The 26,910-nt window shown below is 37.2% G+C and overlaps 1 protein-coding gene across 1 annotated transcript in view; it reads right to left on the bottom strand.

Moving 5' to 3' along the window:
- The window catches only part of LOC150088395 (fasciculation and elongation protein zeta-2-like), a 224,977-nt gene that overhangs the window by 15,168 nt on the left and 182,899 nt on the right, over positions 1-26,910 (bottom strand). The window contains exon 8 of the mRNA XM_090369484.1: positions 14,585-14,650. Coding sequence (XP_090225610.1) covers positions 14,585-14,650 — 66 coding nt within the window. The remainder of the gene's footprint in view (positions 1-14,584; positions 14,651-26,910) is intronic.

Raw genomic sequence — 26,910 nt, 5'->3', positions numbered from 1 at the left:
TTTTTCAGTTGTGAAAGGGGCAATTCATCTTGTCCGTCCAGTTGTTGTTCGACTTCTGTATTCAATGCAAATCCCGCTTTCGAAAAACAATTTTGAATAGTGTATTCAGTGACATTGTTTGTCCAAACTCTTGCCAGTTCAGAGATGCAATCTCTAAGGTTAATTGTAACCTCCAAGTTTCTATTTTCTGTTAGTGCATTGACAATCTTCATTATTATTCTCTTTTGATAATGAAATTTAAAATTTTTAATAATGCCTTGGTCCATTGGCCGGAGTTTTGACGTTACGTTTGGTGGTAAAAACAACAACTATGCACTTTTAATTTGGCAGAAATACTGGCAGGATGTGCCGGACAGTTGTCAGTTACCAATACGATTTTCCTTTTTTCTTTTGTTATACGCTTGTCTAGTTTTAATATCCATTCTTCAAAAATATCACTCGTCATCCATGCTTTTTTTATTAAAGGTGTAGTCAACTTCCAAAGATTTTGTGCCTCTAAAACACCTTGGGTTTTTTGATATTCCGATGACTAAGTCTTAATTTTTCACTTCCTGTCATATTTGCTCCAACTAGCACAGTGATTCTTTCTTTGCTTTGTTTTCCGCCAAAACATTTATCATCCTTAAAAGCAAGTGTTCTATTCGGTAAACATTTAAAGAATAAACCCATTTCGTCAGCATTAAAAAATTCCTTACGCTCATATTCTTCCAATAAGAGCGGAGGAACAATACCTTCTTCAAGGTATTGTTCCTCCAACTGTTGCAATGTTCTTCGCTTACATTAACACTTTCTCCACAAATAACCTTTTCCACAATTCTGTGGCGCTTCTTAAATTTATCTAGCCACCCAGTGCTCACATTAAATTCTGTGTCCAAGGAACTGTACAAATTTCAGAGCTTGTTGATTAATTATTAGGCCCGATATTGGTATATTCTTTTCACATATCATTTGCACCCATTTTAGAACAGCTTTATCAACATCTTCATATATGCACAATTTAATTCGCTTCTTGTCTGCTCCTCCTTCAATTGTATTTAAAATTGATTCTCGATTTTTTAAAATCGTAGATAAACTGCTTGCAGGTATGCCATATTTCTCTGCAATATCTTTTTTCTTAAAACCCTGGTCAATATCATAACAATCTTTGCTTTATCATTAATACTTAAACACTTTCTCTTCGACATTGTTTCCGCAATTGTAAAAATTACTCTACTGCCGCTCTTGCCGATACATACATTGCAAACTTTGCTGCGGTGGCCATATAGTGAATTGTTAGTACCGCTTACTCAATGACATTCGCTTGCCAATTCAACAGTATCATGTGACCTTTCCTATCAATCACTTGGAAGAAATATACAACTTTGTGAATTTCTTTTATTTTTCTTTCATTCCTATATACATGAAATAAAATTATGATTAATGTATGCAGTATGTTACTTTTCAGGAAAAAAAAAAAATTCAAGAAAACCATCTATTGGGAGTCCAGTTATATGAGAACGGACATATCGTAGGTCATGTGGTACAGTTGAGATGAGAAGCGAGTGTCACTCAGTAGGCATTATTAAAAACCGACTATGGTAGCATTCTGTGTATTGCCGCCGCAGCATGCTAAAGTTTTACCGCAGCGAATTTCATTTTCCCCTGAGCCAACTTCAATTTACAAATCTACCCTATTTATTGTAAAGTTTAAGACCACTTTTAAGAAAACTTGTTTGGTTTAATAACTAACAAAAATGAAATAAAGATCCTCCTACAGGCGACAATGGTCACAAGTGTTCACTAAAAGGATGATTATTTAATTCCAGATGCTAATGCGCAATTTCGGAAGGAGGCAGTATATTTGAGCGGCTGTTTAGCAGTAAATGCTTGAAAATCTTCAAAAATGCTTTTACTAATTTTTTGAAAAATTCATTATAGAGAGACTAACACTTCGCTATATGGGGTTAATTTTACATGTAATTTCGTTTCAAGGTGCAATGTTTTGCGAAAAAATTTGTAATATAGAGAATTTCGTTAAATAGAAGTTCGTAATAGAAGTTCTACTGTATATACATATTTGTTTGAAAATACTTGCCTATCTTGCGACTGGCTGCCGAGATAGAGCTAGTAAGTAAATATTTTGTATTAATTTACCTAAATGTACGTTGTTTCCATAAGCAGTCCATATCTGGCTATATAGCTAATGGGAGGCAAACTTAGGAAAGTACTTTGGATAGTAACAGACACTCCTGTCCTCATATTGCACTAATAAGCTCAGAGTGTTGAAGAATTTTAGGGGAAGGACAGTGAAAAGAATATAATTGAAGAAAATACAGTTGGTGCTCAGGTAATCCGGGGGCACAAGGTCCCGTCCGTATTAGGTAGGTTATTGCAATTTGGAAGCCGATGTCTTTGTATCTCTGTATATCCGAAATGTTATGTTAATGCCTACACTAATACTTAAATAAACCCTAAAGTTATTAACTATTAAAATTAAAAATATATAAACCAACTAACATTAAGAATTCGAAAATAACTGGCAGATATATGTGAAACGGTATCTCTTCAGGATGCCACACCGTTTCACTATTTCAGTGAATTGTGCTGAAGTAGTCCATATAATTTTGTGTTGGGACCAAAAGTTTTCAAAAGAAAGGAATTTATCTAATGTTCAGGAAACTGTGGCATCTACCTCAAGTTACCTATACTTTTACGTTGTTGACCATTGCTGCTAGTTAGAAATTACCAATTACTACTAAAAAATATATACAGTAGACTCTCGATTTTCAGGGATAGATGGTAAAAAACAAATCTCGGATAACTGATTTCCCGGTTCATCCAAAAATACAGAAGTCTCCGACATACGTAAGAGATATGTTCCAGGAATTCTTACTTCGTCGAGTTTTACGTAACTCGGGAATGAATAATAACACATTGCTACTATATTATTATTGACAAATCTGAATTCAGCGCAATATTTGTTAATGTTTGACCATTTTCATACATCCTTATTAGTTTAATTTTCTGATCCAAATCGATCGCTTTCCTTTTCTTGGTAGATTTACTAGTAAGCGCAGTCTCTTATTCTCTTAGTCGGCACCATGATAATGGTCAAAATGAAATTTTCTGTAATTAACTTCACAGGGTTAAGGCGAAAATCCACTATTATCACCCCGCGTGAGCTCACATTTTGCTAAAGCACGTTTCTGGAGGTCACTACCATAAAGCAATAAAAACAATTTGCACTTTTCGTGTTATTTGGCTTTTCTGTTCGTGCATAATTATAAACAGGTAATAAACTCGACCTTATTGCATTTGTAAAAATACCGATAGCTGGAATTCTGTGGGTTTTTACATTATTATGGTGAAATGTGTCCCTTTCACTGAAATCTTGTCATATATAAAAAAAAAAAAAAAAAAAACCATAAATAAATTGTAAAAATCTTCTCTTCTTTCCTATTTTTTTTGCTTGTTATTCTGTGTCTCACTTGTGCAATTTGTTCGTGCTGTGATCGTCATTATTGATTGCTTATTTTATTTATTTATTATTTTTGTTTTAAATTTTACAATACTAAAAAAAAAAAAAATGTTGCATATGGTTTGGTCCCCAACATTATAATGGTTCATTAGAGATTTAACGGATGCACTGTTTTCAAACTTTTGAATAATTTCAAGTTTTTGTTTAACTGAAAGCGACCAAAAAAAAAAAAAAAACGACATCCCTGACATAAATAATGAAACAAAATTTGTCCTTTTGTGGTGCAACGTAACACAACAATCAGCGCAACGCACTAAAACAAACTAAACTTTTTTTTTTTTTTTTTTTGATTGGCGGGTGTGAAGATAATAGGTACACTAATCTCCCAATGATGGCTTATAATGCCACTTGTAAAACATATGTTTATACCTTTCTATTTATTACTTGAATTTTATGATTTCTGGTCGATTTTTTTTTTTTTTTTTTTTTTAATTTGGAATCTTGAAGCGTCCCAGTTAATCGAGAGTCTGCTGTATATATAAAGTCGCTGCTAGGACTTACTGACCTGCATGTGGCAGCCAAAACCAAAAAGTGAGAATGATTGTTCGAGTTTGCTCCCCCAAGCCGTGGGCACAGGTGGCAACCACTTATGGTCAAGACAAACCAATGTGATGAAGGCAAACTACTGTAAGGCTCATGAGAAAAAAAAAAAAAAAAAAAACCAGCAAACATTGCTAAAATAACGCTAAGATGAAACTAAAATATACTAAGATATAACTATTATAAAGTTGCCCTCCCAGAGGGTGTTCTCTTTACACACTATAGGGAGTGAATAGCCCATGTAGGCAGACTTATATTTTTTTATAAAAATAGAGGAAACAGAAGAAACTTAGATAATAAATAGTAATGCTGAAGTGACATGATATATCAAAGAACATCATAATACAACCAAAATAGAAACACGACTTCTCCAACCTATTCACTGCCATACCATTAGACAAAGTTAAAACTGTACTGGACACATACTTTAGAGACCATGAAGAAAAATTAATAATAAATGATAGCCAATGGGCAGTGTATACAGATTTCTGCCTATTCACAAACTACAAATATGAAGGCAAATACACATATAAACAAGTGATAGGCATCCCAATGGGATCCAAATTCTCAGTACTGGCAGCAAACCTTTTCCTACATCACTACGAAAAGGAATATAACAAAAAGAATAAAAACCAAATTAAGACATACAGATACATCGATGACATGATTTATTTTGACAGCAACTTAGAAGAGGTCAAAAAAGGATATCTATCCCAACGAACTAACCTGAACAAAAATGAACAGCAGCAACAACACAAAGGTAACGTTTCTAGACCTAAAAATAAATATCAGGGCGATTAACCAAATAGAAATAGGAATTTATGATAAAAGAGAAGAGTATAATTTCAAAATAATACACCTTAGCCATTGGAGTTCAAACATACCAATAAAAATACAAAGAAACATAATAACCTCACAACAATAAGAATTTGCAACAACAGTAGACTTAGATTTGAAGCACTTGGGACTTTAACAGACAAACTTACTAAGAATAAAATTCCAGACAGATTCATTGATAAATACTAAAGGTAATAAAAAAATGAGTCAAAAATTACACAATATAGGAAGAACAGCAAACATCAACAGACCTATTTTGTATATATTTTTGTAAATAAATAAGTTCTGCCTACATGGGCTGTTCACTCCCTGCAGTGTGTAAAGAGAACACCCTCTGGGAGGCAACTTTGTGATAGGCTTATATCTTAGTATCATCTTAGTGTTATTTTAGCAAAGTTTGCTAGGTTTTTTTTGCGAGCTTTACAGTAGTTTGGCTTCATCACATTGGTTTGTTTTTACTGTAAGAGGTCGCCACCTGTGCCCACGACTTGGAGGCAAACTCAAACAATCGTTCTCACTTTTTGGTTTTGGCTGCCACATGTAGGTCAGTAAGTCCTAGCAGCGACTTTATATTTTTTAGTAGTAATTGGTTATTTGTTATTTGGTTTTTAGGAGCAATAGCAACTAAGGCCATATTGCTCCGGGGATATGCGGTGGTCATTCCCTGACCTTTCCGCATCCTCCATATTTGGTGGTCACGGGCTCAAGGAGCATGTGCTACGCACTGCTGCTCCTGCCCACCTGGCTACGGAGGCGCCAGTAGTAATCTGTAATTTCTAACTAGCAGCAATGGTCAACAACATAAAAGTATAGGTAACTTAACATAGATGTCACAGTTTCCTGTACATTAGATAAATTCTTTTCTTTCGAAAACTTCTGGCTCCAACACAAAATTACATGTTGGTTGGTTGAGTTTTATTGGCGCATCAGCAACTTAGGCTATAATGCGCCAAAACCTTGTCAAAAAAATAAGTAAAACTTTCAGTGACCTAATGAATTAGGTCACCAAGTCAGGATATAAAAACAAGTATAAACTGTAAAAGACAAATATCAGTAAACAAGTAACAATAGTAAATCTTAAAATAATAAGATTTTTTTAAATATGAGTAAAAAGGTTTACTGATTTTAGGAAACTAAAAATAGCAGACACATGGTCATTGTCGGATAAAATTGACTGAGTGTATACGGCTCAGTCAGATGGTTAAAAGCGGTAAAACGAGCATTTATAAAATTGGTACAGTCACATAAAATATGCTGAACCAATAAAATGGTGTCGCACTGCTCGCACATAGGAGGGTCATCAGCCCTCAGCAAAAAGGAATGTGTAATATGACAGTGTCCTATGCAGAGCCGAGCAAGAACTTCCTCTTTGCGATCCCTACGTAAGCTGGACTGCCAAGGATGGATCACAGGCTTAATTCGACATAGTTTGTTTGTAGCAATCAGTCGATGCCACGAATCTTACCACTGAGATTGTAAATTATTACGGATCACTTGCCTGTAGTCTGTATAGGGGACTAGCAGGTCAAGATTATCCGTCAGGGCTGCCGATTTGGCTGCAGTGTCAGCCAAATCATTTCCTCTAATCCCGATGTGACTGGGGATCCAGCAGAAGCGGATATCGGATCCACTTACATAGAGGCTGTATATTATCTGCTGAATTTGGGACAGGGTTGGATGATTAGTGTGTGACATCGCTGATAAACCCTGTAGTGCACTCATTGAATCGGCATATATAATACACCGTTGGTAACAGTGTTTTCTTATGTGATCTAGAGCTAACTCTATGGCATGCAGCTCTGCAGTGTAAATGCTGCAGTCAAGGGGTATCTGCTCTGATATGGTATTATTTGGAAAGACAGCAGCAGATCCCACATATGATTCTGACTTCGAGCCGTCTGTGTAAACTGGCAAGAAGTCAGAATGTTCTGCACGGTGTTGTGAATAGAGCTGAAGGTAGACAGAAGAGGGAGTATTAGACTTCGTCGCAATCTTGAGCGAGAAGTCACATGCTGGTGTTTGTGCATGCCAGGGTGGAAGGGGCTCCTTTGGTGATCGAGCAACCTTGTCTACCGAGATGTTAAGCTCATTGAGTAGCTCTTGAACACGAATGCCGAATGGGCGATTGGCGGTCCGTCGTGTGTTATAAAGATTTTCCCATCGTAGCTCGAAAAAGGATGTCCACGTGGGATGGTCCGGCAGGGACTTCAGCTTGAAGGCATATTGTAGAGACAACTGCATTCGTCGAAGCGACAAGGATGGTTCATTTGCTTCGACATACAGACTTTGGACAGGTGATGTTCTGAATGCACCAGTAGCGATACGAATGGCTTGGTGATGGACGGGGTCCAGCCAACGAACAGCGCTATTTCTGGCAGATGCATACACCTGAGACCCATAATCTAATTTTGAGCGTACAAGTGCACGGTATAGACGTAGTAGAGTGCATCGGTCTGCACCCCAAGAGGTAGAAGAGAGAGAGTGGAGGATGTTAAGCCCTCTCGTGCACTTTGTACGTAGCTGACGAATGTGTTGAACAAATGTCAACTTTTTGTCAAAAAAGAGTCCCAGGAATTTCGCCCCTGATACAACTGGAATGGTGTTTTGTCCAAGTCGTAATTCGGGCTTGGGGTAGAGGTTACGTTTGCGGCAAAAATGGACACAAATGGTCTTCTCCGGTGAGAACCTGAAACCATTGGCCGTGGCCCAGGTGTTAACACGGTCAATAGCTTGTTGCAGTTGTCTCTCAATAACCCTCATATTGCATGATTGAGAGAATATGCTGAAGTCACTGACATAGAGTGCACTGTTTATAGTTGGAGGAAGTTGTTCAGAAATAGAATTTATTTTAATGGCAAAAAGCGTAACACTTAAGACAGATCCTTGTGGTACCCCCTCCTCTTGGCAAAAAGGTCGCGATAGGGAGGATCCTACACGAACTTGGAAATAACGGCAGGATAAAAAATTTTTAATAAAAATGGGAAGGTGGCCCCTCAGACCGAGATTGTAAAGGTCTTTTAAAATACCAAATCTCCAAGTTGTGTCGTACGCTTTTTCCATGTCAAAGAAGATGGACACCAAGTGTTCTCTTTTTAGGAAAGCATCTCGGATAGATGTTTCCAGTCTAATTAAGTGGTCCAGTGTGGACCTGTTTCTTTGGAAGCCGCACTGAAAGCGGGAGAGAAGGTCGTTCGATTCTAAATACCATAAAAGACGAGCATTGACCATTCTCTCCAATATTTTGCACAGACAGCTGGTCAGAGCAATAGGACGATAGTTTTTTGGACATTTAGGATCCTTTCCCGGCTTAGCAAAAGCAAGAATAGTTGCCTTGCGCCAGGTATCCGGAAAGTGCTCTTCAAGGAAGATTCTGTTATACAGAAAGAGCAAACAGTCCATGGATTCTGGTGAAAGATGTTTTATCATTTCATAATGGATGTTGTCTGGTCCAACAGCGGTTGCCTTTGTACGGGCAAGTGCTATTTTCAGCTCATGGATAGTAAATGGCCCATTATATGGGTGGGAACCCTTCGATGTGAACTTAAGGGCCTGATTTTCGGTGTTGTGCTTTAAGACCAGAAACTCTGGGGAGTAAGATGATGTTGCAGAGATGTTAGAAAAAGTTTCCCCAAGAGCATTGGCTATTGCAGTAGAGTCTGCAATAGTACATCCATTATATTCAAGGTCCGATGAGGGGTGTGCTGTGTATTTTCCCTTCATTTTCCGGATTTTTTCCCAGACCACCTTAGTACTAGTGGACTGAGTAATTGATGAAGTAAAACGGATCCACGATTCCTTTTGACTCTGACGACAGATGTAGCGTGCTTTGGCTCGTGCACGTTTAAAGGCTATAAGGTTGTTCGTGGTAGGATATCGGCGAAATATCCCCCATGTTTTGTTTTGAGCCTTTTTTGCTGTTGTGCATTGTGAATTCCACCAAGGTTTGGGAAATGGTGGAAACCGGGCAGATGTTTTTGGAACAGGCTCCTGACTGACTGTACTTAGGTCAAAATTTGCCTGATGTTGGAAGACAGACCAGTCAGCCTGATCAATCTTCCACCGTGGTAACCTGAAAGGAAGACAAGGTCTCGCACTGTATAACGAGGTTATCACAGGGAAGTGATCACTTCCGTATGGGTTCTCCTCCACTTCCCAAGTGAGTGAAGGGAGTAGAGAAGGGGAGCAGATAGAGAGATCAATGGCAGAAAAAGTACGGGTAGGCATGTGGAAGGTGTTTGTTCCAGTATTTAGAAGGGAAAGTTCATTGTCATCTAGCATACGCTCCATGACTCGTCCCCTTCCATTGATGTTAGCACTACCCCACAGGGTGTTATGTCCATTAAAATCCCCGAGAAGTAAGAAAGGGGGAGGCAACTGCGTTACAAGATCATCAAGGTCTTTCTGGGAGATGTCAGTCCCGGGTGGCAAATAAATAGAGCACACAGTTAATAAAAATCCCACTGAAAGGCGAATTGCAACAGCCTCTATGCTGGTTGTAACTAGCAAGGGCTGAACTGGGGTCTGGTTGCATACAAGGATAGCCACTCCTCCATGAGCAGGACCATCTGCAATTCTATCCTTTCGAAAAATTGTGATGTTATGCATGGTGGGATCATTATTTGCTTTTAGATAAGTCTCCTGCAAGCAAAAGCAAACTGGCTCGTGCTTTTGCAGGAGGGCCTTGATGTCATCAGTATTTTGGCAGAATCCACGACAATTCCATTGTAGGAATTTAGCCATTATTTTGGCTTGGTGGGTCCGTCAGGTGGCTTCCGAGGTGCTGAGGGCTTTATTTTGTCAGTCTTGGATTTATCTTTTTTGGGGAAGAATGGACGCTGTCCGGTGTCCATTTCTTCCTCTGCAAAGAGTTCCAAGACTGATTCATCCGGTACCTCCTTATTCTTTACATCCATTATTTCTGGTGTTACGGGTGGCTCTTCCGAACTTTTTAGCTTTTCTTTACCACTTTGTTTTGGTAGTGGTGGAGCACTAGGAGGTACGGATATAGGAGTAGCAGCTGACTGCGTTTTTTTGGTGGGCTTTTGTGAGCTTAATAAATAGCGTGCAATCGGCGTAAATGACTCTCTTGGTGGAATAGTCATCTCTGTTTGTATACTGATAGTGCACTTCGCAGAAACCTTCTGAGCATATGAAGGCTTCCCGCTATTTATTGGTTGTATGCGTTTTCTAGCCTCTGGGTAGGAGATGTTTAGCTCCGTTTTTAATTTTTGTATCTCCATTTCGTCCTTCCACCGCTGGCATGCTCGTGAGTATGCAGGGTGCTCTCCTTGGCAGTTAATACAATTAGGCTTAGGAGCTATACATTCCTTGCTCTCGTGATCTTTAGCATCACATCGAGCACAGGCAGGGTTACCACGACAAGCTGTTTGAGAGTGGCCGTAATTTTGACATTTAAAACACCTCAGTGGGTTTGGAACGTAAATCCTCACTTGGCAGTTTAAGTACCCTGCCTTGATGGAACTTGGAGGCCGTGGGGTGTTGAATGTTAGGATGAGAACTCGGGTAGGGACGAGATTCCCATCCTTACGCATGGATATTCGCTTGACAGCTGTTATTCCTTGTTCTTTTAATTCAGAGCAGATCTCTTCTTCAGAGACATGAAGAAGATCCCACTCTGAAATGACACCGCGTGAAGAGTTCAAAGTTTTGTGGGGTGTTACACTGATCGATATTCCCCCTATAGATGTCGTATTCAGGATTCTTTCTGCTTGCTTTGTACTTGAAGCTTCGATTAAAAGATCGCCAGAACGCAGCCGTTTTACGGATTTTGGTGATCCTGCCAACCCTTCTAATCCTTTCTGGATAAAGAAGGGTGACATCTTCCCAATTGACTGCTCTCCGGTAGAATGAAGAATGAGGAAAAGCGGTGTTATAGATGGTGTTTTTTCCTCAGTTCTGGCTCTTTTTGCAGAATTGCTCTCACTCTCATCTGATCGATTAGGTAGGGGCCTTGTTGGGGCTCCCAGAAGAAATTGGATTTAAATTACTCATATGAGTAAAGAGAAAGTGTCTGATGCCTAAGTACCTCACCCACCACGGAGCCCTACGAGGGGATGCCCACTCGTGAACTAGCAGGTACTGCGTACACGAATGGAACTCCGAGTTGGCTTAGGAGCACCATACCAACGTTACCAATAAGTCTTTATCCCGTCCCAGGACCATAGGGAGGGAGACTTACTGGAACGCAGTTGACCCTAGCAGTAAAATACCACCCGCCGATTGATCCCAGTCGGGCCGGTCCAGGACCTCCCGTCTTGTCGAAGCAGGGGCCAAAGTGGTGTATTAAGGCTGGGCCCCTCAACCACCAAGATCCCCCTTTCCGAAATCCACGGGTCGTGGCGCACGGCTGCACACACCGGATTCCAAAGATGTAACCCTGGAACCAAGGTATGGGCGTTAGATCCCAGTGATGCTAGTCTGGAAGTCCAGCAGCGTCACTGGGAGGTCCCCTCACCACGTACAGGTGCCCACGTTGAGGGGAAAATTACACGTACAGGAGACTATTGAAACATTAATGGCAGCATATATGGACTATTTCAGTACAATTCACTGAAATAGTGAAACGGTGTGGCATCCCAAAGAGATACCGTTTCACATATATCTGCCAGTTACCTTTGAATTTTTAATTTTGAGTTCTTAATATGTTAGTTGGTTTATATATTTTTAAGTTTAATAGTTAATAACTTTAGGGTTTATTTAAGCATTAGTGTAGACATTAACATAACATTTCGGATATACAGAGGTACCAAGACATCTGCTTCCAAATTGCAATAACCTACCCAATCCAGAGCCGTTACTAATATGGATGGGAACCTGTGTCCCTGGATTAGCTGAGCGCCAACTGTGTTTTCTTCAATTATATTCTTTTCACTGTCCTTCCCATAAAATCCTTCAACACTCTGAGCTATTAGTGCAATACAAGGGCAGGAGTGCATATTACTATCCTAAATACTTTCCTAACTTTGCCTCCCATTAGCTATATAGAGAGACATGGACTGCTTATGGAAACAACATACATTTAGATAAATTAATACAAAAAAAAAATAATAAATAAATATATATATATATATATATACACACACACACACACACACACACACACACACACATTATTGGCACGATTTATTAGACCTTATTCTAGTCACAAAATTTCAAATTTCGTGCTTAACATACATCTACAGCACACATGCACCATAGCATACAGAGCATGTCGGAAACAGAAGCAAGAACACTGCTGTCTTTCTCATAATTTCGGTGGATGACCTCTGATGTAGATATTGAAATTGTGAAAAACATTGCAATGTAGTCTTATTTTGGTTGTTTTTTTTTTCATATCTTACTTGGTCACTTCATCCTACCAAGTATCGCTACATTTCTCATCCATTTTGTCGAATTCACTTCTTGTGTATACCGTAGATTCAATAGTATTAAACAAAATATCTCTTCACACTTCCTTCATACCATAAAAAATATATATACATTATGGCTGTAGGGTACGTCTGCTTATGCAGTGTCTGATCCATAATTAATGTTATCTTCCTTTTCTCTATTCTTATTTATTTTCATAATACTATTATATATATATGTATAAAACACACATACATATAAATACAAATACTACATAGGTTTTTCTACTTATAGAATTATTCACATAATAGAAACTTTTAACTTATTTATTGTACAATAAAAAGGTATAAGCATAAAATCTAACCACTTAAAGTTAAGTTTAAGATGCTTTTATATTACACATTTTCTTTGTTTATTATTACAGTAAACCCCCGCTATTCGCGGTCGCTGATTTAACATAGAATGAAACCTAAAAAAATGTGAATTTTAAAGCGCCGTGAACATTTTCCGCCATAAAAAAACATGGACGTGGCTAAAATTATCTTTCCCGGTCAAAACAGTGCTCAGTGGGTGGGGGAGAGGGGTGACAAAATCGCGAGCGTGGATGTTTCTCGCTAATCCTTGTTCGGTATGTGTTATGCGCTTGCCATGGAAGGTTTCGTTGTTTGTTTTTAATTTATATGCTTATAAAATTGATTAATCTACCATTTTGCAGTGTAAAACAGACTTTTTTGAGTGCGTTAACGGAAGAAAGTGACTTTATTTGGACAAGTTCTTTCTAACCCGTACAAAAATATGGCTACGAATAACAAAGGAAATATGAATGTGAAATTATCAAAGAAGGTGATGACATTGGCGAATAAAATTTAGTTATTAGACAAAATTTCTAATGGTGAAAGTGTCTTCTCAGTGGCAAAACATTATAAAATCAATGAGTCAACGGTACGATCAATCAAGAAATTGGAAGAAAAAATCTGCCGTAGTGTCCGTGAAAACGCGCTAATTGCTTCAAAAATTTGCTCTGTAATTCGTGATGTTAAATCAGAAAAAAAATAGAAAAGCTGTAAATCTGTGGATAGAAGACCGAACTCAAAATAAAATTCCGTTAAGTTAACTCATTATTCGTGAAAAGGCAAAACTCCTTTATCAACACTTTAGCGAAACTGGTGATAGCACTGGCGGGATAAGTTTTTTTAGCTAGCAAAGGCGCTGGTTTGAAATATTTGTTTGAAATTTCTAATAAATATTACATTTAATATTAAACTGTTTCTTATTTTCATTTCAATGCCATATGCTTGCATTTCACTATGTACTGTCTATGTACATAGTCATATTATGAAGGTACCTATAATAAATACATAAGAAAAACTAGTTTTTCTTATATATTTCATATTTTGAAACGGAACCCCTTTATTACTATGGGAGCCATAACTCAGTATTCGCGGCATTTCTCAGGAACGTAACCCCCGTGAATAGCGGGGGTTTACTGTATTAGAAAATATTTATGCTGAAAATAAGGCCCCCGGCTATGGCCGGTTTGGCCATAGCGTTAATGTGGCTCCAACAATTGCATTTGTTTATAAGAACCCATCTGAAAAAAAAAAAAACACACTTCTCTTCTTATAAGATGCTTGGGACTATCAAAAACAAAGGACTATCTTGTCCTTTGTTTTTGCAGCTAAGCAGGATTCAAATTGCCAATTTGTTAGTTGAATGTCATCTATATGTGGTAAATTGTGAAACTTAATTTTAATTGGGAATATTCTGAAGAAAGACTGCTGTGCTTATAATTTGTATTATGTGTTATCAATATATTTGTATTGGCAGCCTTCTTGACATTTAATAATTACACAATATTATTCAGTATTTGTAACCGCATGGGCTCATCTGGTGAGTATGGGCTTGGCACACCCAGGATCCTGAGCTGGATATCATCATTATTCTCTTACTTGGCAATTCCCTTCTACTTCTCTCTCTCTCTCTCTCTCTCTCTCTCTCTCTCTCGGGGAATTTTTTTTTTTTTGCTGGTGCAGCATAAGCCTCAAGTTTCCTTGCACCATGCAGCTAATAATAACAACAACATGGTGTGTTCACAAATACTAAATAATACTGTGTAATTATTAAATGCCAAGAAGGCTGCCAATACAATATAAGATAGAAGTTCCAAGAAGTCACCTGAGAGGTTCTCTGAGTAGTCATATCAGTACCTAATACTTTATTAGTTAAACAAAATAGTTGTATTGTATACAGTCTTCTGGGTGCAGTGGCCATAGAATATAAATGGAAATTTAGTTATAATTAAATATGAATAGCTGTTCCTACCTTTAAGAATATAGTCTGTCAGCAATGCAGGAACAGCTGGGTTATCTTCATTAATAGCCCTTAGAACTATGAAAAGTAATAATTTATACAGGTATAATAACTCTGAAAAGTAAATACAACATATTTTCTTACTTAGCAATATTTTCTAGTCTATTAAAAAGAAGCAAACATTTTCAAACAAAATCTCTGAAAGTTTCTTATAGAGCCCATAGGCCCTTTATATGCGAGGGGGGGGAGGGCTTTCAAAAAAGACATATTTACCCATTAGTAGTTGTGATAGATGAAATTTTTTTTGTTTGTTATCTTGAAATCTCTATAGCAACCACAAGTTTTGGTTTTGATCTGGCTTTTTTTTTTTTTTTCTTTTTTTTTTGCAGTGCTAAATGAAGGGTCACAATGGATCAGTGATTAAATTCCTCTTTCTGCAAGGGGAAAATATCCAAAACAATCCACGAAAAAAGGGTCGCTGTTTATGAAGAAGACTGTCCAGGTTATAGTGTTGTTGCACATTGGTATAAACAATTCAAATGTGGAAGAACCTCAGTGTAGAATGAAGAAATCCCAGGATGCCCAGCAACTGCTGTAGCAGAAGACTGTTGCAAAAATTGAGGCATTAATTCTGGAGGAATGCCATATTAGCATCAAAGAACTAGCTGCAGAGCTCCAAATTAGTGTAGGATCTATAGAGAACATCATCCATCAACAGTTGCATATGAATAAAGGGAACAATGTGCACACGAAATGTCTACATGCCAGGAAACATAAGTAGGTTTTTTCCTATGGTTAGTTGCCATGGATGAAACTTGGATCTATCACTATGATCCCAAAACTAAACAAATGCCAAAACAATGGATGCATGCAGAATCACCTCCCCAAAAAGGTAAAGGTGCAACCGAGTATTGGCAAGGTGATGCTGTCAATTTTTTTTCAATCAGCATGGTGTAATACTAATAGATTATCTTCAAAAGGAGTGTACTGCAACAGAAAAGTATTATTCCAACCTCCTCATAAAGCTATGTGCTGTTATAAAAGAAAAAAGATGACAAGGGAGGCTATCAAAAGGTGTGTGCACCTGCTCCAGGATAATGCCCCTGCACAATCCTTGAATGCTGCAATTGAGGTGTACCCACAAATGTGGGTTTGAAATATTGCCACATTATTATCAGTTTATTTCACAAAAGGAAACCATCCCAGGACAGCAAAGTGCCAGGAGGGTGTTTATTCCCCAACCTTGCACCCTCAGATTTATTTCTCTTTCTTGCCCCGAAGTCTCAAATCATCAGCAAAAACATTTTGCTGATGATTTGTGGTTTTAAAGACAATCAGAGAGTTTCTACAAAACTGGCCTGTGGAAATGTACTGAGAGGTGGCAAAAATATGTCATTTTGTCTGGTTACTATGTTGAAAATGTTACAGGGTGTTTGTTTCAACCTCCTATCACAACTATTTCTGGGGAATACAAATCTTTTTTGAACCCTCTCCCTTTCTCATAGGCCCACAAAATATGTAGATTAGACAGTCCATATTTTCTTTGATATTTAATTTCAGTATAATTAATGCTACAGCCTCATTTCATATCAGCAATGTCTGTTTGCACTGGGGAATAAAAACACAGCATCATTTACATAGCCCACAAAACAACGTTACACATTGTTAAGTCTAGAGATATGGGGGGGGGGGTTATAGGAGCAGCATGTCATCATCCCTCGCTACCTCAACCTGATCCACCACCACTTTGTGTGTTCTTCACATATTCTAGCAAATCAGCACAAAAGTGAGCAGGCACACCTTCCATGGGAAATAATCAGGGGAATCTTCATAAAGTTAAAGCATAAGCCAGTTATTAAACATGCCAAGGTGAAAGTTCCCAGTGACTATCTCTTCTATAAAAAAAGGAAGGGCCAGAAATTTTCAGATGTGAAGTGGTAGAAGAAAACACTATGTGGAACTCACATCTCATTCACATTTGATTTGGTGAGGATTTTCAGTCCTGAATGTTGTGATGATTGACTTTTCCCATTCAATAAGGTGGCTTTACTCAAAACAAGCAGCAAAACTAATACTTCAAAATACTAAAACAATATGAAAACATTCACCTCTGAAGAATATGCCAGACAACTGGGCCATATTCAACTCAAATGCAACACAACAAGCAGACTTTTTACAGGCTTCACTGAAAGATATGTTGCTATATTTAATCAGTGGTGCAAGAGTGATCTCAATCCTTTCTCCTTGCAGACATAGCCCCCTGCCTTTAAACTGCTTACACCAACTGTAAACTGACTTGTCATGGTAGGTCCAGCAGGGATTAAAAAAAAATAATCATAATAATAACTTAGAGTATCTATTATTTGGTGTTTGAGAATTTACTGTCATGTGAATGACAAACATTTCATAAAAATCTGAAAGTGTTTACTACTTTTTTGAATTGTCAAGTATTTTTACTTAAATTATTGAGAAAAAGAAATGTGGAATCCTATTAAAGAATTAAATAGAAGAATGCACATTTTCTTTGTAAAATGAATTTATTTTGTTAAAATGGCTTTTTTTAAAAATTTGATTTCTGTAGAACAGGTTTTAGTTTGTTACAACCATTTGTTCAATCCCCTTATTCATTGGCATGCTGGACAAGGCAATTTGTCCAACATGTCATAGTATCAGGCTTTCGAGACAACAGGATTTCCATAATGTTTTATGTCAACATCTCTTATTCATTGGTCTGATGAGAGAGAATTCAGAGAATCTAGAATGAATGCAGAATGTTTTAGTAATTGACAGTTGGGAACCTTTTGCAAGCATTTCAAATAAACTAAACCCATTTCATATAGAACCACTGTTTCCTTCATTTTAAAATTATTATTAAAGGTAAGTTATACAATGTTTGTTGTTATTGTTGTTATTTGGTTTTTAGGAGCATTAGCAACTAAGGCCATATTGCTCCGGGATATGCGGTGGTCATTCCCTGACCTTTCCGCATCCTCCATATTTGGTAGTGACAGGCTCGAACCCCGGTCTAATCAAGAAGCGTGTGCTACACACTGCTGCTCCTTCCCACCTGGCTACGGAGGCGCCACAATGTTTGTGAGATATCTTACTAGTATTTAACTGTACACAATAGAACTTGTCTACAGTAATCAACCTTTGGGATTGGGCATCTGATCACAATACAAAAAAATGATCTCCTAAAGTTACCAACAATTTATCCACACTGGTACATACAGGGAGAAGAGAAAAAAAAAAAGAAAAAAAAGACCAACTGTAAGCCATTTTAGTTGCTGTTGTTTGTTGTTGTTATTTGGTTTTTAGGAGCATTAGCAACTAAGGCCATATTGCTCCGGGGATATGCAGTGGTCATTCCCTGACCTTTCCGCATCCTCCGTATTTGGTGGCTCACGGGCTCAAACGGTCTAACCAAGAAGCATGTGCTACGCACTGCTGCTCCTGCCCACCTGGCTATGGAGGCGCCGCCGTTTTAGTTGCAAACAAATGAACAGACAAGTCCATTTTTAAAAAAAGAACAAGCAAGGTAATTAAAATTACATTGAATCCCTTCCCTCCATACACAGAATGAATATAGGCTTTAAAAATGTTTTCCTATGAATATCTATTCATTTAAACTATTTTGAACACTCAAGAGCTGGTGGAAAAGAAAGAAAAAGATAGTATAATATAGTTTTAAAACATTTTTAAATTAAAATGAAAAAAAAAATTACCAATTTCTTATATGCATATCTTGTATTATTAAAATGAACTGGTTACACTGGATTCACCCATGTATTAAGCTCTATGAGAAAATACTTTCCGTATGTTGGTTTGATCGTTTGGGGATTTATTAGGGGCATCAGCATCTGTGGCCATAGCGTGCCACCATATGTAGGTTATAGAGCTTATATATTTAACATTTTTTCCTGTGTAAGTATCTTTCTCCTCATAGCTGGCATTAAAGATGATCAAAACAAGCAAAGACTTGGTATATCAGTGTATAAAGCCACCTCTGTACTTTTCTTGTCCAAATCATCCAATATCTTAATTGTATTACATCTTCATTTCAAATAATGGAATGAAGGTATCAATCAGTTAGCTGGAAGCAATTCTGCATGACAGTAGAGATCCTATTAAAGAAATTATGTTAAAATTTCACCCTCCCCCAGTACTGATCAATCTTTAAGCATAAAACCTGTTTAGGTGAAGGATTTGCAGGAATATCATCCAAAAATAAAGGACTGAGCTTCACTACAGTTATAATGTATTTGGGAAGCACAGGCAAGGCAAGAAGGGGATGGGATGAACATGTCTTGTCAAAAGCAGCTTGAGAGTGACAAAAACATTCCAGATTCAACTTATATATACAAACACAGAATCTGTGTGACGTGAGGTAGTTGGAAGCAAAGGTAAAATGAGAATGGGCATAAGCTATATATCAGAAGACTGTGCAGAGGCTTCAAGGTTGCAGCTGCAAGGTCTCACATTCTGGGAATAGCAACCACAAAATCACATACACTTGGAGCTGAATTTAAAAAAAAAAAAAAAAACCCAAACGAAGGAAGGAATCTGTGGGTTACAGTATGGATGGATGAATGGATTCTTTGTGCAATGTAAACAGGCAGCAGCAACAAGGATTCATGACACCTTAACAATGATTTATGAACATGTTTTTAGAGACAAAAGTCATAATCCCACTCACTGTGCAATATAATTGTAAGACCACACCTCTTAAAAAAAAAAAAGGATAAAAAAAAAGCTTCTTGAAGGGGTCCAAAGATGAGCAATGCCTCTAGTGAGTTTGGCAAAAGTGCATCCATTTGAGAAGCATTGAGAAGGGGTTTTAAAATGGATGAAGGTGAAATTTTCGACGAAGGTATAGAAAGACAACAAGAGAATGATGAGAAATGTCGGATAACTTATGTGGAAAATTAGTTTCCCGATATGGCACTCTAGTGCTGCTCGCTTGGTAAACAGATGGTAGGCGTTATCAGTCGAGCAAAGTCGAGAACGATATATTGATTGTCAAGTAGGCATGGCAAACGATGTGCTGATTGGTGCACGAACACAACACATGATAACATCGGGTTAGTATCATTTTAGTAGCACTCAGAAGTACTAATGGTAACTTGCCCTAATGAACGCTTTCCATAATGGTGAAAAAAGGTCAGGTTACCTCCACTTGAATCCCATGGGAGCTTGAACCCCTCCTGAAGTGGAGGGGGAAACCCAACCTTTTTTTTTTTTTTAGAATCACAGTCATATTTAGAAATATATTCATAAAAAAAATTTTTTTTATGACTGTATTTTTATTTTCTTGTTCAATAATATGCCCTAATGGTGAAAAAAGGTCAGGTTACCTCACTTGAATCCCATGGGAGCTTGAGCCCCTCTCAAAATGGAGGGAGTAACCTACCTTTTTTTTTTAGAATCATGTGGACTAGCGCATCAATTGTTTATTAACAAAATATTATTTTTTTATTACTGTACTTTTATTTTTAAAGACACTCGTGCAGATACACATGTATCATAAAGTCAATCAACACCTCAACAGCTATTCACTATATATATATATAGAATCTTTTTCTTTTCTTATATTATTTTCTAACCTAACGTTTAAGGTTAGGTCACTAAATATAAGGAAACCGTTTCTATTATTTCTTAACCTACCATTATTTATTTTCTTAACTTGACCTTAGGTTACGAAATATAACGAAAAATAAAGAAATCTTTTCCTTTTTTTGTAACCAAACCTAAATCAACAATATAGTAAAAACACTCGAACTCCAAAAAATCTGCTTTTAATAATGAGAAAAAAAAAAACATAATGAAGAACATAAAAATGAACAGAATGAAACTTTTATTAATTTAGTTTTCTTTAAAAAATTCATTGCTACTATTACCTGTTTACCGTTCATTACAAAACTATTACGCACCGCTCTTTACTCATAATACAAGTAGCTTGTTCTCTGTCGCACCCACCACCAATCATTTCATCGTTTGCCACACCTACCCATCAATCAATATATCTTTCTCGATTTTGGCTCCAGACTGATAACACCTACCAAGCAGCACTAGAGTCCGGAAACTAATTTTCAGCGTAAGTTATCCAACGTTTCTCGTCGTTCTCGCGTTGGCTTTCTTTACCTTAGCCAAAATTTCTTTTAGTCCACAACTCATTAACTGCCAGAATAAGTTGGTCCCATGGGTGATTGAGGATGACAGTTTAGAAAATTCAAGGTGCAGCTGGACAGGTAACATGATTTGATAGTTGTTGGCGCATCGGCTTCTGTGTCAATATTGCACCTCCCAAGGTTTTTGCAGTACTTTGATCCAAGCCCGAGGCGGGAATCGAACCCGCGACCTTTGGGTTGCCGGGCAGGTACTTTACCCACTCGGCTAGCCCGGTCGGCTCTGGACAGGTAACAATGCAAAGAGGGAATCACATAGGTGATTTTGTTAATTTTATTTTTTTTTACTGGTGCAGCAAAAGCCTGGCATTTCTTTACACTATATGGCTAATACTAAAATAAATCACAAATTAAAAAGTAAAAGCCTCCTCGGGTTAATCAAACAAAATTACTGAAAATGTACATTTCAACATCTGCTTTTTGTAGTCAGTGTTTTCACATCCTGAATAAAGAACTAGATTTAGCTGCACAGCTTAGCTTCATCCTGCCTAACACTGATATAATGTTTAAATTCAAAAATGGATTGGATTTACAGTAAATTTAACATATACATAGTAAGAAGAGGTTCCTTGGGAGGAACAGCCAAGGAAGGCTGTTCCTCCCAAGGAATGCCTGACCAAACAGTATAAGGTTTGAATGTGGCAGAGACAATTTATGACGAATCCTCAATGTGAGAAATCCACAGCCCAGACTTATACCAAGATGACCGTGAATGGACAAAGAAAGTTGGGATGCCGCCATCAAATGAAGGATGTCACATGGGGGGGGGGTCACTAGGTCCTGATTAGAAATGGCTGTCATAATGTAGTGGAGGCATCTGGTGAAAAGAAGTTTTTTGATGCATGATTAGAAGGTTGTAAGATGGAGCAATAAGGCCTCCGTAACCGAGTGGTCAAGAGCGGGAGTGCAGTAGCACACGCTCTTTGAGTAGACCGGGGTTCAAGCCCCTGACTGCTGAATACGGTCGATCTGCCAACCCGCACTGGACCAGCGTGGCAGATTATGGTCCACTTCCCTCAGCATGAATTGTTGAGGAGGCTTCCATCCTGCAGTGGGTTGATAATGGCTGCACTTTTAAGATGTAGCATGTGCTTCCTGTAAGGGCAGTTGGTAGCAAATTTGTTGAAGTCAGCATCAATTTTCTTTACTTGTTTAAGCATCTAATGAGAGAGAAAGTGACCTGAAAGATGCAGGCGGGACTGCAGAGAACAATCAGAAAAACATCTTTCATGTTAAAGTTTAAGCTAGATATATTTTTATTTTTTTGAACCTATCTTTAATTGCCTACAAGTTTTATTATGCCCAATTAAAATAAATTCTGATTTAAACATACTTGGTGAGATTCTTGACTCTGAAGAGAAAGCACCAAGTCTTTGAAATTTATTTTTCTTTATAAAGAACTGTTTACAAGCATTCTTCCAAATGTGAAGTAGTCAGTCTTGTCTGTTTCATCAGTGAAAAGGTGCTTTTGCATGTATATGTTGTTCCAAACACAGCAAGTACTTATGTTCAGGAAAATTATGCAAATTACTGGTTCTGGAAAAGTTACATTTTCTGGAATCCAATTATTTCCTCATATAAGACAAGAATGGGATTGCTTTTCCTTACAATTTCAAATGTTGAAAAAATCACCATGATTGAAAACATTTCAGGAAAAAGATTATCCTTTTTGCTATGTATCAGAAAAGCCTTTACCTCTTCAAAAACCTCCCAGATTCTTGAAAGTGCTTTCCCATGACCAAGGCAACGAACTTCTGTATGGATAATAAGATCAAAATAGGGCGCTTGCAGATCTTCCAAAAACTAAACTTTAGGAGTCATTTAGTTAGCAGCCTTGAAGTTAAATAGTTGATGAACTTAGTAATAATTTTAAGACAGTTCATAAAGCTTCAGTGGACAAAATTTGGTACTCCTAAGATAAGTAATAAGTCCTTTGTTTTCCCCTATCATGAATGGTGTACTATCAGTAACAATGGATACAAGTTTGTTGGGATCGACTTTGTGCAATGTCAGAAACTGCATAATTGTTTTGTATATATCCTTCCCAGCTGTTTGACCAGTGAGGTAATACACTCAAAAATTCTTCTTCTTTTGTGCATTTTATACGTCATGTATAAAATGCACAAAAGTGCATTTTGGTTAAATCTGCTGCTATTCTGAGTCAAGCTAATATGGCGCCTTTTCACCTTAACCTTACTCAAAGAAGAGCATTAATAAACTTCATATATAAAATGCACAAAAATACACAATTTTCAATTTTAAGTAAAATATAAAATCAGAAATTTTATGAACATGATTCATTATAGTATCATTACTCACATGTATAATTTTTGCAGAGCTCATCAATGAAGGTCTGTATTTTTCTGGTATGCCACTAGCAAGAATTTCCAAAAGTATTTGACGGATGAAATGACACTTCATTTGCTAGTGTTTTAGAACTCTGGGTTGACTTATTAATGTATTCCTTTTGCTCTTAAACTTCTTTTTTTCTTGAAGTTTATTTTTTTTCTAGCATAGGAAAATCTTGAGAAAGTCTTACTGAAATTTCTATGACACATTTGGTAACGTCATTCACAATTTTATTTACAATTACCAGACATAATAAGCAAATTACGCCAGTTTTCCACAATGAAATACTGAATTTTCCAAGAGGTCTGAAACTTATAGGATTTTTTTGTTTTTTTACCTTTGAAGAACCTATATCAGGAGATTGCTCTGTTAAAAGCAATGAACTGTCATTATCGTCATTACTTTCTTTACATTTTAAATTTAAAAACTTATCCATTTTGACGGTTTTTAAGAAAAAGTTATGACCTAAGGATATGAAATATTAACTACACAAATAAAAATGAAAAGATACACATACATAAGTTAAAGATCATTTTTAAGTGCTATTTCAGATTTTATAAATATTTTACCCTACCTATGGGAAACATTTTTAAACTGAGGATTTCTAATTGCTTAACATTCTGTTCATTAAATTCATTACAAGGTTGGAGGAATGAGCTCCTTAGGAGTTTCAACATACCTTAAAAAGTCACAATTACAATAGGACAGAACAATCCACTAAGTAATTCGGAACTGTTCACAACCATTAGAACTTAATGCTTAACATGGTCAACGTATACAATTATGGATATTGATGAAAACAATTGCAATATATCACTTCCATTATATCAAAATGTTTATACTAAAAAGGTTTTAGTGCTGGAAGCCTCTGACTATGGAAAATTCACCAATTGAACAAGTTAGTGGGTAATATCATTTTAGTTCACAGTAAATCACTAAAGTAGGTGAAATAGCATTGTTTTTGTATATCTCATACCGTGAGTTGCCTTCACAACAAGTTGCCCTGATATTGATGGATTCTCGGCAGATACCACCACCCCCCTAGGTGGTGGTGGTATCTGCTGAGAATAAGTAGCATTACTCTTCTCCAGTGACGAAGCATTGCTTATTGAAGATAGGGCAATATCAGGGCAACTTGTGAATGCATCCACCACATTTTTACATCTCATATTGTGAATATGAGATGTAAAAAAAGATGCCATTTCACCTACTTCAGTGGTTTACTACGAACTAAAATGACGTTATGCACTAACTTGTTCGATTACCAAAATGTTTATATTGTTTTAAATTTTTTTAATATAAAAATAAAGAATTTCTATATTTAAAAAACGTATTAAGTGGGAAAACTTAACTATAATAATACACCGTGTATTCTTTATCACATACTTTTCATGCAGGAAAATAATACATTACAATATATAGAGTTGAAATTGGGAATTAAGAAACCAATCCTAGTACAGGGGAAAACTTCTTATGTTGGAAAATCTTATCAGGGTTATAGTGTGCGTGCGTCCAGATACTTTACCACAAAAATGAGTAAAATAAATTTGAAACTAAATAGAGTTTTAGCTTCAAAATCTACAGCATAGCAATACTGCACAGTGGGTAAACATTTTATGTAGGGGTTATGGACCACAAAAGTGCTCCGTGTAATGAACTATGTATAACATATAAATAATAAAAAATGAAGTTTTAAGTCCCAGAAGAACATATACTTCACCTGCATAACTTAATCAATTATACAAAATACATAAATAAATTGAACAAAATTAAGAGGAAAATATTAGGATGAATAAGTTGTTTACAATCATACATTTAGTAGCCAACTTATCAACAGTGTAAAAGGAGATAAATCCCATGAGGGGAAGACACCTTGCTCATGAACAAATATTTAAGAGATGGCAACGAGCAAAACAGACCTTCTGAAGTCCACTGCAGTGTTTGCGAGCACCAGGTTAAGAACCCACACACTAAGTGAGGAAGTGGAACTCTCCAGCTACAGATATCCCAGAAAAAGATAGGTGGGATGAGTCCAGTGATCAACTTTAATAAGGAGTCTCCTTTCATCTAAAAGTGAGGGGACCTGGGACTTCACTGTAGTATAGAGCCAGGGAGCCTATGTTTATAGATTGACACTTGAAGAGCCAGAATTCTTCTATAAAAATCTGATTGATAATGGTGCTGCCAAAGTCCAGATCTTTACAACATAAAGCAGCGGGGGTTTATACATATATTTTATATACAGCAAAATATCGCATATTTTGCTGTTTAAATGTGAATATGGCTGGAACCGAGACTTCTCCAAGCATGGGCAAGATGGTAGCTGGGTTGTTCTTCAAAGTGTAGAGAATGCATTCTAACTTTGCTGAATTGATGTTGAGGCCAAACTGTTAGAGGTAAGTGGCAAGAGAAAGAAGTACACTGCTGATATCATCTCTGATATCAGCAAGGTTTTGATGGGTGTAAGAATTTTCAAAATCATCAGCAAATGTTAGCATATATTTGCTGCCATATTTGTTCTTGTTTATACTCAAGCAGGACCACCAGGTCACTCGAGTTAACAATAAATCAATCAATATAAATGTTAATTGTATTTAGCAGTCATGGGCTTGAACCCCAGTCCACTCAAAGAGCTTATACTACTGCACTTGTGCTCCTGACCACTTGGCTAGCTGATCTTTGGGCTACAAATGGAGAAATTAAAGTAGTAAAGAGGAGGCCAGAGAGAATGCCTCCTTGTGGCATGCTTGTATCCATTTGACAAATATTTTATCATTAGCATGAAATGCTATTGATTGATCAAAGAGCAATGAATTAGGTTTCTTAGAGGACATCTCTGCCTATATAGAAGTGGTCCTCAAGTCAAAGGAGAGAAGGTAAAACTCAAATGGCATCAAAAGCTGCTTCGATGTCAATCTAAATGATGCTGAGTTTTCTACTCAAATGTGGACAGGTTGCTGTGGGTGGTGGCCAGAAGATGGGTAATTTCAATCTATTTAGTAAATAAATAATGAATTTGGGGTAGAGCATCTAGTAGAATTCACTTTTAAAACCAGGAAAAAGAATTCTTTTCAAGTATTTCCAGATGGCATGATCAATTGCAAATAGGTCTAAATTTCTTTTCCATCAATGTTGTCCTCACCAGATATTCTATTCAGGAAGGGAAAGGGCACACAGAAATAAAGATATCTAGCAGTGGCTGAATGATATATGGCCTAAGGTATTACAACATGAACTGAGTTCAAGGCTGCAATGAGTTGTTGATATGGATATTGATGTGAATGGATCTTATCCATAGTGACTAGGAAGATGATCAAAGTAAATTTGTGATCCTACAGTGCCATCAAATCATGTTATGAAGTCTAACCAATTTTTAGGATTGAGGTGGTCTGGGAAACATTTCTGAATATAGTGTCTTTCCAAGTGCAAGTATGTGACTGAAATAGCCCTTGACTGCTAAGGATTTCTGCTAGTTAAAAGTAGCACGGCCCTTGAATAGGAATGAGTGATTGATTTTGGTTTCTTTCTTATTAATTGTCTGCAGTGTCTGCCAAATCATTTTCATTTTCCAATGTGGCTGGGAATCCAGCAGAAGTGAATATCAAGGTCCAATTCAGAAAGGAAATGTAGTCTCTGCTGCACCCTGGACATGACTGGATGAGGATTGAACCTCTGATGATAAAGTCAAGGCTAGTGAAGTTGCATGTAGCTCTGCAGTGAATATGTTGCATTTAGCAGGGATCTGCTTGGATATTCTAATGTCTGAGAAGACAGTTGCAGATCCACCAGACACTTCTGACTGCA

The sequence above is a fragment of the Mastigoproctus giganteus genome, chromosome 3 (assembly GCF_048544385.1).
Source record: "Mastigoproctus giganteus isolate SK-2022 chromosome 3, ASM4854438v1, whole genome shotgun sequence".
In the NCBI taxonomy this organism is placed as follows: Eukaryota; Metazoa; Arthropoda; class Arachnida; order Uropygi; family Thelyphonidae; genus Mastigoproctus; species Mastigoproctus giganteus.
The sequence above is the reverse complement of the archived record's forward strand: the minus strand, read 5'-3'. Positions and strand labels throughout refer to the sequence as shown.